The sequence below is a fragment of the Mauremys mutica genome, chromosome 7 (assembly GCF_020497125.1).
Source record: "Mauremys mutica isolate MM-2020 ecotype Southern chromosome 7, ASM2049712v1, whole genome shotgun sequence".
NCBI classification, from domain to species: domain Eukaryota; kingdom Metazoa; phylum Chordata; order Testudines; family Geoemydidae; genus Mauremys; species Mauremys mutica.
In genome coordinates, this window is record NC_059078.1 from 28,898,143 (window position 1) to 28,910,628 (window position 12,486).

General features: G+C 39.9%; 1 protein-coding gene across 12 annotated transcripts in view; it reads left to right on the forward strand.

Annotated features, from left to right (window-relative positions):
- WNK2 (WNK lysine deficient protein kinase 2) overlaps positions 1 to 12,486 on the forward strand; it is a 172,406-nt gene that overhangs the window by 78,686 nt on the left and 81,234 nt on the right. For all 12 annotated transcript variants that reach the window (XM_045024209.1, XM_045024212.1, XM_045024211.1 and 9 more), the window contains exons 6-8: positions 3,235 to 3,323; positions 4,221 to 4,440; positions 7,046 to 7,334. In XM_045024209.1, coding sequence (XP_044880144.1) covers positions 3,235 to 3,323; positions 4,221 to 4,440; positions 7,046 to 7,334 — 598 coding nt within the window. The remainder of the gene's footprint in view (positions 1 to 3,234; positions 3,324 to 4,220; positions 4,441 to 7,045; positions 7,335 to 12,486) is intronic.

The following is a 12,486-nucleotide window of genomic DNA, read 5'->3' on the forward strand; positions in this document are numbered from 1 at the left end:
GTAGTTGTCTGCCTTGTTGTTTCCGAGAAAATTTATTGCCACTTAACTGGAAGGCTTTCCATGCCATCTTTTCCTTGCCACGCAGTGCATGGTCAAATGCATCATCTCGAAGAAGTTCATGAATCTGAGGACCAACAAAGACACCTTCCTTTATCTTAGCTTCACTTAACCTTGGAAATTTTCCATGGAGGTACTTGAAAGCTGCTTGTGTTTTGTCAGTGGCCTTGACAAAGTTCTTCATCAGACCCAGCTTGATGTGTAAGGGTGGTAACAAAATCTTCCTTGATTCAACAAGTGGTGGATGCTGAACACTTTTCCTCCCAGGCTCCAATGACTGTCGGAGTGGGCAATCTTTCTTGATGTAGCGGGAATCTCTTGCACGACTATCCCATTCGCAGAGAAAACAGCAGTACTTTGTGTATCCAGTCTGCAGACCAAGCAAGAGAGCAACAACCTTCAAATCGCCACAAAGCTGCCACTGATGTTGGTTGTAGTTTATGCACCTCAAAAGTTGTTTCATGTTGTCATAGGTTTCCTTCATATGGACTGCATGACCAACTGGAATTGATGGCAAAATATTGCCATTATGCAGTAAAACAGCTTTAAGACTCGTCTTCGATGAATCAATGAACAGTCTCCACTCATCTGGATCGTGAACGATGTTGAGGGCTGCCATCACACCATCGATGTTGTTGCAGGCTACAAGATCACCTTCCATGAAGAAGAATGGGACAAGATCCTTTTGACGGTCACGGAACATGGAAACCCTAACATCACCTGCCAGGAGATTCCCCTGCTGTAGTCTGGAGCCCAACAGCTCTGCCTTACTCTTGGGTAGTTCCAAATCCCTGACAAGGTCATTCAGTTCACCTTGTGTTATGAGGTATGGTTTAGAGGAGGAGGATGGGAGAAAATGTGGGTCCTGTGACATTGATGGTTCAGGACCAGAAGTTTCATCCTCTTCCTCGTCTGACTCAAGTGAGAATGATTCTGGTGCATCAGGAACCGGCAGTCCTTCTCCGTAGGGTACTGGGCGTATAGCTGATGGAATGTTTGGATAATGCACAGTCCACTTTTTCTTCTTTGACACACCTTTCCAAACTGGAGGCACCATGCAGAAGTAACAATTGCTGGTATGATCTGTTGGCTCTCTCCAAATCATTGGCACTGCAAAAGGCGTAGATTGCCTTTTCCTGTTCAACCACTGGTGAAGATTTGTTGCACAAGTGTTGCAGCATATGTGTGGGGCCCACCTCTTGTCCTGATCTCCAATTTTGCAGCCAAAATAAAGGTGATAGGCTTTCTTAACCATAGTGGTTATACTGCGCTTTTGTGATGCAAAAGTCACTTCACCACAAACATAGCAGAAGTTATCTGCACTGTTCACACAAGTACGAGGCATCTCTGCTCACTTTGGCTAAACAGAAATGTGTCCCTTTGCAAAATCAAATACTGACAAATAAGAGAGCACGACACTGTATGATTTCTAGAGCTGATATAGGGCAATTTGTTCAGCAGAGTGATGTAAACTTCGTTATGATTGCATCATCCATGACTTCTAGGAATAACATGATGCAATTCATATCATGTATGATGCAATACCAGCTTCAGATTGCATCATTCATTGTTTTGCCTAAAAAGCAAGTACTGTCCAAACCCAGTCATAGATTTATTCATAGATCCAGTCAAAGATGTATTTTAGTCATTTCTGGTTTAAATTGAGATCCCTTCCCTTTATAACTCACTTATCCTCCGCCATTCCCAAGTCAAGGGTCGTATATACTGACCCAATAGCATAACTTGAAAACTAGAGCCAATCAACAATTTTAAGCATCATTTTCGTTCTCAGTGACCCAGAATTAGTAAAGTTTGACTACATTTATTTCAGAAGCATTTTGGCTGTAGAGCAGTGTAATTTTTCTTACCTTACTGTAGTCTCTTCTCTATATCAGAAATGCCTGTCTACGCAGGTACTGGAAATGCATTGCTCTGTGTTACATATCACGTGCCCAGTTTTTCTTCTAATTATCTTGTTCCCACTTGGGACAGCAAGGAAAGACACGAGAGCATACAAAGCACTGTAGCTTGTGACTTAGAATTTTCTCATACAAGCAGAATCTCTATATGCAGGAAGATATAAAAGGCTTATGAAATGTGCATCCCGTAAAGAGTGTTGCTTGACTAGAGACAGGTACCTGTGTTATCAGCAAGCAGGTGGAAGTGATCTTTGATGACTGCCCTGGTATTTTTTTCACCATGCTCTCTTCCTGCCACAACTCACTGTTAAACCTCTCTATTATCTCTCTCCAGTTTTTAGAGCTCTTTGTGTGTAGCAGCCTGCATCTCAGCTTTTACTGCCCTCTTAGAGGCAGGGATTACATTAGCACTTTTTCTCCTAACTTGTCCACAGATGTTTTTTCATGAAGGCAGTTGTTTCTGCTCAGATATTCTATATCCATAAGAGCGAAAGGCATTCCTGGAAGGAATGTAAAATGTTTGAAGCTAATGAAGTTTGTCCTGCATCAGGTTACAATTGAGATTACACCCTTTTTCCCGAATATCTCCACTGAGTTTCTACAGGGCACTGGATTTCCTCAACAGCTGGGAAATGTGTGAACAATTTGGAGCTGTTTGAGCAGATTCTCATTCTGCTGCCCTCCCTTTTTTATTTTTTTTCCAGCTAACCGTCCACCCCCCTCCGCAATCTGAAAGATTACATGGAGAATAGCTTTCAGAATATTGTGTTGCTGTTTCATGTTTGCTGCTGCAATGTTGTACCTATGTGAGAAAACACATATTGTTACTCATCTTGCAAATGACCACTTGAAAAAAAATGACTATTTTGTATCCATTTAGTGTTTAAAGAGTTAATGAAAACCCCCTTTTTAAAACTTGCATTAAAACCAAATCATCTCAAGGAAAAAACTGAGAATTGAAACACTGTCATTCCTTAAATGTTGGCTGCAGAGTCCATCCAGGGTAAAAAAGCGAGGCTGCCAAGTGTTGGTAATAAAGACAAGGGAGATTTGCATGATGAATTGCAGAGTGACACACACAAACTAATCAGCTTGTTCCAAAGCACAGTGATACTTAGTTTTGGAAGTTGTTGAATTTCTTATTTCCGTTCCAAATTAATACTTAAAACCTAAACAAGTGGTTATCTTGGGTTTTTTAACATTCCTATTGACTTACTGCGATTTTCTATTGAGCTAATTACTTTTTCCCCCTTTTTAGGGTGTCAAGCCAGCAAGTTTTGAGAAAGTTACTGATCCTGAAATTAAGGAGATAATTGGAGAGTGTATTTGCAAAAATAAAGAAGAAAGGTTTGTTTCAAATGGCCAAGTTTTGTATGAAAAATTATTTTTATGTTTAGATTTATTAAAGCTTCTCTGGGTGTTCATTATATAGAAGAAAGTACACAATGCTGTACACCATATGAAGCATAAAGAACGACTTCCACCACCACCAGTAAAGATCAAGATAATAAAATAAACCCAACCTTCCCTCCCCTTTATAGACTAAGGTCAAAAATGACCATTCTGATCTTGTCTGACCTCCAGCCTAACACGTTCCATAAAATTTCATCAGCAATTCCTGGAATGAGCGCAATAATTTATGGTGAAACTAAAGGATGTCTTTCTAAAAAAGACATCCAGTGTTGCTTTAAATGCTTCATGTGATGGTGAATCCACCCCACACCTTGATAAATTGTTCCAGAGATTATTTAGACTCTCTGTTTAAAAAAAACAAAAAAAAACACGCCTTATTTGAATTTGTCTAGCTTCAGAGTCCAGTTGCAGGTCAGACTAGGTGATCAGTGGTCCCTTCTGGCTTTATAATCTGAATCCTGTAGCCCAGAACTGTCTCCTTGATGAGGGGCCCCCTCTCACCTGTGTCGTATTGAATCTCAGATTTGTAAGCAGTCTTGGGAGGGGACTGCATTTCTGTTTCCCTCTGCACTATGGAGCACTTGGTGCATAAATGAATAATGCTGAAGCTCTGCCAAATATCAAATGTCTAATTCCCAAGGATTCCTAAAAATACTAGACATACTACTTATATCTACTAAGAATACAAATTTCTTATGGCTGAATGCAAAGCATGCTGTGGTTGTTAGCCTTGCCTTTAGAGGGCCTTTCTATTTATGTTAATAAATACTTAATTGCAAGTGTTTAAATTATGCAGTATTTGATATTATTTTTGGACATCTTCTGTTCCAGATATGAAATTAAAGACTTATTAAGCCATGCCTTTTTTGCTGAAGATACTGGGGTAAGAGTGGAACTTGCAGAAGAAGACCATGGTAGGAAATCCTCTATTGCCTTAAGACTCTGGGTAGAAGATCCTAAGAAACTGAAAGGAAAACCCAAAGATAATGGAGCCATTGAGTTTACTTTTGATCTGGAGAAGGAAACTCCTGATGATGTTGCACAAGAAATGGTAAAATAAACTTCTCCTGACAAAAATATGTATATAAGTAGTACATAAATCTCAAAGGACAGCAGGAACAAATCTGGTAAAGTAAATTCCACTCAGAAGGGTCAGGCTATCTAGTTTAAATAGGATGACATTAGTTTTAGAATAAATGCTGGAAGAAAACACAAGTAGTAAAAGAGGAAAAACTAATAATCTGGCAAAACATGTTTAATTTCAGGAACAGACAAAGAAAACTATGTAACCCATCTCTATCTGTTTTATGTCTTCAGAGATGATTGGAGACTTGCTTAAATCAAGGATAATTTCAGACTACAAGTGGAGTTGTTTGGAAGAGTTCAAAATTGCAAAGAAAAATTGAAAAACATTTTCCATTATGCTTTTCACAAACACTTTTTCCATCTTTTCAAAAAGTTCTTCTCACGTTGAAAAATTAGGAAGAATTTAGATAAGAAAAATGGTCTATAAAGAGCCATTGTGCTGATAAAATTAAGCAGGTAGCTGATATCAAAGTATAGTATAAAGAGTGATGGAAGAGGGTTTTTTAATAGTGCTGGATATATCTAACTTAATTTTTATATCTTCTTTTGTAAGATGTTTTCTGGTCTTTGTTTTAGAAAAATTTTATCTTCTAATGTCACTATGTTATTCTGAAAGAGTAATATTATTCTGGACCATACTTTAATGCAATTAATTTTTTTCCCCATCAAAAGTTTACTTTTAGATAAGATTGACGAGACCAAGCAAGTTGCTAATAAATGTGATCTGAAGTTAGACCAGTTAATTAGACACACAGTTAGAAAGTATGAGGTGTCTGTGTCTGTTGGCCAACGTATAGTATAAAGCTGCATAGGGGAAAACAATCTTAAATTAATAATAAATATGTATCCTAATAGTAACAGCATCCTAAAACTAAAGCAACTTTTTTCTTGCACAAAAACATGGAAATAATTAAAAGTATGAGTTATTTATCTCATTTTGTAACAGGTTCAGAGAAGCAGATGATAAAACATGTTTATGTAATGCTTCATGAAAACAGGATGAGCAAAGAACACTTCATCTGGACTCTGAGTTACTTTTATTTTTCCCTGTGGGATTTTATTTAGTGACAGTATCACCATCACTTCTGTTCTGCCGAGAAGTCAACCATTTTCAGAGTGTAATTTTAGCTTAGCTTTCACTTCTATCCATAATTTAGCATTCCAAAATACACTGAAGGAAGAAAGTTGGCCTGCTCTATCTTCCTAACTCTAACATGAAATTGATATATAATGTTTCATGCAATATATTGTGACACAACTCACCTTATTAAAATTTGCAGTGTGATAGTTACCATGTTTTTGTAACCATATTTAAACATTTATGAAAATTGTTGACATTTAAACTTCTGCAACTTACTTGTACTATCTATCTATGCTAAATTTCTTTTAAGAGGGAAGGTGGTTTGGTTTTGTTTTGTTTAGGCAGACTTACCCCAAAAGGATCACATCCAAATTGTTATAATATCTTTACCTCTTCCAGATGCTATAAAAATGTGTTCTATTCAAAACAATTAACAGATTTATATAAACAGTATCTACTCCTAAGCCGTTTTTAAAAAAGGAACATGTATTCCTGAAGTAAGTGGCTTTTTTGACCATTCTAAATTGTTGGCAAATGCAGAAACCCTATGCTTTGCCAATGTGTGTTGCTGTAGATGCTTGTGGAGAAGATAGTGTTGGCATATGAAATCTGATGATAGTTAAGAGGTTTCAAAACTCATGAAGTTAAGTAACAAACCCATTTAAAGTATCCGTGTAGGCAAAGAAGGAAAGATCTGAAATAAGGCACATTCACAAGTGGGCTGACAACCTGTGGTTAAATTTCACAAATGGTGGTTTTGAAAAAAATCGTGCCATTATTATAAGTTTAGCATTCTTTAGATGAAAGTGTGAAGTAGGAATGAATATAATTTTAGAACTTGTTAACATGACAGATTTTTAGTTCCCTTCCCGTCTGGACTTGAATAGAAGAATCGACTTTACTTTTTGCCATAGAAGGCTCTGTGAGCTTAGGTGACTCATCACCTGAGTACGTTGTTAACTAGCTCCCCAGAAGCTCCTATTTTCACCATAAGGTTTTTACAAGAAGCACTTTCTACATCCCTAGTCCAGGGACATCAATTTATGGGCTGGGAGTCCATCAGAATGTCTGCAAGTGCCTAGCCTTACACGGCACCTGTCTTCAGCTATCCTCCATGCTGTGTTGTGCCTTTTTTTCAAACAAGCAGCAAAAAAGTAAACTGCCAACGGTCTTGTGGTTGGGTGGGAGGGAAAAGGAATATGTCCAGGGTGCCTTTCTGAGGGTAAGCACCCCTGCACCTGAGAAGAGTGCTTAGAAAGTTCTTGCAATGGTCGTAGGTCCTTCCTAGAAGTACAGGGCAAGCAATTATTATTTTTAAATACTTCAGTGCCAGACATTTAACTCAAAACTGTGTTCAATTCCTGATTCTGGAAGGAATAGCTGCACGGTTCATGTTGTTTCAAACCCATCCTTTCTTTGCTATGAAGAGATGCCAATTAAAATGCACATGTACATGCACTTGATAAGTTTTTATATGCCTTCCCTGCAGGTTGACTCTGGATTTTTTCATGAAAGTGATGTCAAGATAGTTGCAAAGTCAATACGAGACAGAGTAGCATTAATACAATGGAGAAGAGAGAGAATTTGGCCTATGATACAATCAGAGGACCATCAAGTTTCTGAATGTTTGGAGAAATTGAAGGTGCCGCAAGCACAACAGGTTCAAGTAATGTACCTTTCACACACTGGTCAACAAACTCTGTCAGAGCTCGAGGAGCCAGAAGCTGACCAGCATCTATTTCAGCATAACCTCCCCACCAGCGTTACATCTGTTGCATGTAAGTCTTATGTTTGCATTGCATCTTGTGTGAGCAGTTATGATTCTCCTGGCATAAAATGGATGAAATCCACAACTATCAGTGCTCTGAGCTATACATTCAGAGCGTTGCATACAGTTTTGCCCACTAGAGGAAAGTCTAAATTCTAAATACTAGAGGTATTCTGAATTCAAGAGAGAGAACTTCTACAGAATCTACATTATCTATCAGTCATTGACTAATGTTACAGATACAGGGTGAGTAAACATGAAAGATTAAGGTATGATAAATTAGTGAATAAAATAGCACGAAAATTGAAAGTACTTTTAACTGCATTAAAATACATTTTTTAAAAATCCAATATTAAAAATAAAACTTTCCATATTGATTCACAAGAAGGAAATAATATTATTTTTGGAGAGGGGGCTGGATCGAGTGTGTTTTTGTTTTGCTTTTTAATTTTTAGAAATCCCAACAAAATCAGTGTTGGAGGTATTAAAGAGTCCTAGAAGGTTCAAAAAGAGAATTCTTATAAGTTTGTATGAGGTCTGCAAAAAGAGGCCAATACCTCAGTTATGGAAAAGAATATCTGAACGCTGTCTAAGTCACATTGCCTATTAGATGTGAATCCAAAAATAATGTTTGTTCAGAATAGTTTTAATGTTCCCCTTTCTCTGTGGCATGATAAAGTCAACCTGATCTAATCTTCAATACCACTTTTAAAATTAACTGTAAAGTTTAACTTTTAAAAACAAATGTGAAGCTATTAGAAGTGCTCTCTCACACATGACATGGTGGTATGAAGTGTGTAGGAGGGAGTGACACTTATCCCTAAAGAGAGAGCAAGTGTGAGTTACGCTTTCATGGCTGGTTTTTAAGGAGAGGCAATTAAATATTCTATTGGGGTCCTCTGGCTTTAACCAGTCCCTTGTCCTACTACAGAGCTGAGTGGGGTTGGCTGATACATGTTGTCAGATGACCTAGCCCTTCTTGCAACCCCTACAACTGTGCCCCTGTTGAGAGGACCAGGGTAAAATAATGTACAAGAGTTTGCAATTTGTGATAAAGGTACAATAGTCCTTTAATATACTCAGAATAATACAAATGCTCCTTTTTCACTTTGTTATATTTTCCGAAAACAGGGCTAACATATACATTATGAAACTTCTTACTTGATAGCATACACTTGTCCGAAACAGGGTTGCCAACTTTCTGATTTCAGAAAACTGAACACCCTTGCCCCACCTCACCCCCCTCATCCCCCCTCCATTGGTCACTCATTCTCCACCACCTTCACTCACTCACTCATTTTCATCGGGTTGGGACAGGGGGTTGGGATGTGGAAGGGGGTGAGGGCTTTGGCTGGAGGTGCGGGTTCTGGGGTGTGGCCAGGAATAAAGGATTTGAGGTGCCGGAGGGAGCAGGGATGAGGGGGCTGAGGTGCAGGAGGGGACTCCAGATGGGGGCAGACGGTTGGAGTGTGGGAGAGGGTGAGGACTCTGGCTGGAGGTGTAGGCTCTGGGGTGGGGCTGGGGATGAGGGGTTTGAGGTGCGGGAGGGGGCTCAGGGCTGGGGCAGGGTGTTGGAGGGGAGGGGGTGAAGGCTCCAGGCAGCACTTATCGCAGGTGGCTCCCAGAAGCGGCCAGCATGTCCGGCTCCTAGGCGGAGGGGCCAGGGGGCTCTGTGCACTGCCCTCACCTGCACTGCCCTCACCTGCAGGCGCCACCCCCACAGCTCCCATTGGCCACAGTTCCTGGCCAGTGGGATCGAACTGTCACTCGGGGTGGGGCAGCCCCCCTAGCTGCCCCTGCGCCTAGGAGCCGGATGTGCTGGCCACTTCTGGGAGGCACACAGAGCCAGGGCAGGCAGGGAGCCTGCCATAGCCCCGCTGTGCTGCCAACCAGACCTTTAGCAGCCCAGTCAACAGCACTGACCGGAGCCACAGGGTCCATTTTCGACCAGGCGTTCTGGTAAAAAAAACCAGATGCCTGACAACCCTAGTCCAAAACAATATAGAGATATAGATATAGATATAGATATAGATATCTCTAGCTACAGATATAGATAAAATGAATTTTTGTAGTAACTGCATTTTTTCCATTATACTGAATTTTTTATCTAGTCCTGTAGCCAGTTTCATGGTTATCCTTAAGGGAAAAAACACAAAACCAGGAAGATGCAATACTTGCTATAACTTTATCAACAAAAGGATAATACAATACAGCTGCACTAATGGCAAATTATTTTTATAGGGTAATTGGAGGATTTTCTAGTCTTGTTGAGCCCTCTTCTTTGATATACTTTAACTTTACTAGAGATGTAATCATTTTCTACATCACTTCTGCATTTTTGTAGTTCAAGGTTTCACAATCTCTGGGTTGCATAGGATATCCAGGGTTTTGCAGGAGATCATGCAGAAAATGTGGAGGAGGAGGATATTGGGGGGGGGGGGGGGAATTCAGTTCAGCTAAAAAGATATAAAAACAGATACACAACATAAACCCTTTAATTATTTGTTCCTTTATGGCCACCACATTGTTGTAACCTGAGATACCCAGATAGTAGCTTACTATAGACTACTGCAGAACATGAGACTGTGCATCCGGCTGCTAGAGACTCTGTTAACAAAATAGCATTGAATCTGTACCTTTGTATGTGCCTGAATTTAACTTCATGCAGAAAAGCACACTCTTTCTTTTTTAATTATGTACCACATGAAATGAAAATATCCAAGCAAAACGTCATGAAAAAAGTCATTGAATTTGAACGCTCAAGATGTTAGCTGTTGGCTGAATTTACTATGGCATGAAGCCACTGCTTGAGCCTCTCGTGACATTATCGCCCACTTCTTTGAGTCTTTGCAGTTCACTTCTGCCCTGTGACATGGTGTGACTTGAAAGCATGTCAGGTAGCATGTCCTGAAGCGCTGGCTGACGTCGGGACACTTTTAGATGCCAAACATCAGTTACTGAAAGATGAACCTGAGGCTTTTATTTCTGGAGTCAATGTCATGTCTTGAAACAAGCAATGAGACTTGATTACTCAAACTGGCAGTGTCAGCACAAATGCTCTTCATGCGTCTTATTTGGCATTGACAAGAATGGCCTGGCAGTGAAAATTGTATAACATTGCAGAAGGTTGGTTTTTTTTCCCTGTGCAACTGATGTGATTTCGAAAGTTGCAGGGCTTGATTCAGCTACCAAACTGAACAGGGTGGCTTGTCTGTTGTCACTGCTTCTCGCTCCATTAGTGACACAGATGAGTTTGTCCAAGAGCAACTGTTCTGAAAACAAAGGTGTGGTGGTTTCTAGCAGTTCGTGTGTGATGTGTCTGAAGGCTTGTTCTTTTGTAAAGCTGTGCCAGGATGTACAACAAAAGAGAGCCAATACTGGACACTTCAGGAAGCAGTCAAAGATTTCCACATTTAGTGGGAGTAGTGTATTGCAGTTGTCATGGAAGGTGCCAAGGAAATGACAGCTTAAGGTAGTGGCTTGGTCACATGGATCCTGAACATTACATCTAAAACCTCATGGCCCAACTGTTTCATACCCAGGCAAGTTCTTGCTACTAAGAAAATGCCTGAAGATCTATGCCAGGTGCTTCATGATGCCGTTACGTTGTGAAGTTCATTTTAAATGCCATCCAAAGAATTCTTGACTTCTTGCATTGCTCTGTGATGACACAGGTTTCCTTCACCTGCCTTCTTTAAACTCAGTATGCAAGTGGCTTTCATGGTGAGATGCTAACTCAATTCTTCTAATGAAGAGCAGAAGTGCAGGATTTCTCTTGCTGACTCTTCTAATAACTTGTCGTGGGAGGCACACTGAGACTCCCTTGCTGACATTTGGACACTAAGACAAGCTGAACTCTTCCCAAAGGGTGGAATATGAATGTCCTGTCCATGCAGATCAGTGTGGAAGCATTCATCAGAAAACTTGGCAAATGGTCTTCCGGATGGAAAGGAGATGCTATCTTCTCTTTGTTTTAGATTTTAGAATCTGAGGAGCCAGCTGGGAACTCTCAGGAGTTCATAATGTCAGCGTCTGAAGAAACTTCAGACCCAGCTGTATTACTGTTTTACGTGCTGACCCTGGTTATAGGGGGGGAAAAGGTGAACCAGTAACCCTTTCAATCAAGATGCTGTTGGCTCAACAGCACTCACTGGTCCATTGCAAGGCAAAATTGTGAGACATGTTACAAGTCCATGCAACTGATTTTCTCTAATAGAAACTCAGCTGGTTTTGGGGTGTTTCTGAATGAGAAGGTACCCAGCTTCAGTTGCAGAGCCTTGGGAGTTCTTCATCCCATTTTATTTTTCCTATTTCTGAGCCTCAGGTTTCTTTTCAGTGATTTAGGGGGGGAAATTGCAGTCTCGTAGTGATCAAAAATAATTTAAGACCATGTCCCCCTTTCCCCACCCCAGATCAACCTTCAGAATATTTTTTTCAGCAAGACAGGCTCCCCCATCACACTGAATTGTGAGTGTATTTACAATTTTGTTGGTGTACTTTTAAGTATTAGTGGTCTTCAGGTTGATATTGCAAAATATTTTAGACTGGAAGCTCAGAAAAAGTTTGTGGCTACCCTGTTCTAGCCTGTTTTACTAAGGGCTTCTCTACGCCGAACAGCAATGTGCTATGTGGGGGGTGTGATTTCTAAAGTACACTAATGAATTGTGCATTAATTGGTCCATGTAGACCCTGTTGGTGCATGCTAATGGTTCCATAGCCCACTTTAATGTAGTATTATTCAAAATCTTTAGTGTACACCAGCAGGGTTTATACAGACCAATTAATGCATGAGACATTAATGTGCTTGAAAAATCACATCCCCGTACGGTGCATTATCCCTTGGTTTAGACAAGGGTATATCCCAAGGTAAACCCTTAGACAAACTGATGTACAGATTCTCCTACTAAACTGTTAAGCCAATGCTATCTTTTTGTTGCTTTGGAATTTTATTATAGACATTATTTGATTTAAATAGATATTATTTGGAGCACAGAGACATTTGGGTATTTTATAAATAAGTATACAAAATCCTTACCCATTTTATAGTTCACGCATTGTGCTTGAGTTAGCTTTTGAGTATTGAACATAATAATTCAACAAGCTCAGCACAAAACAGCAAACTTTCAGAAGGTATAAAATTGTCTTCCTGTTACAATATTTTC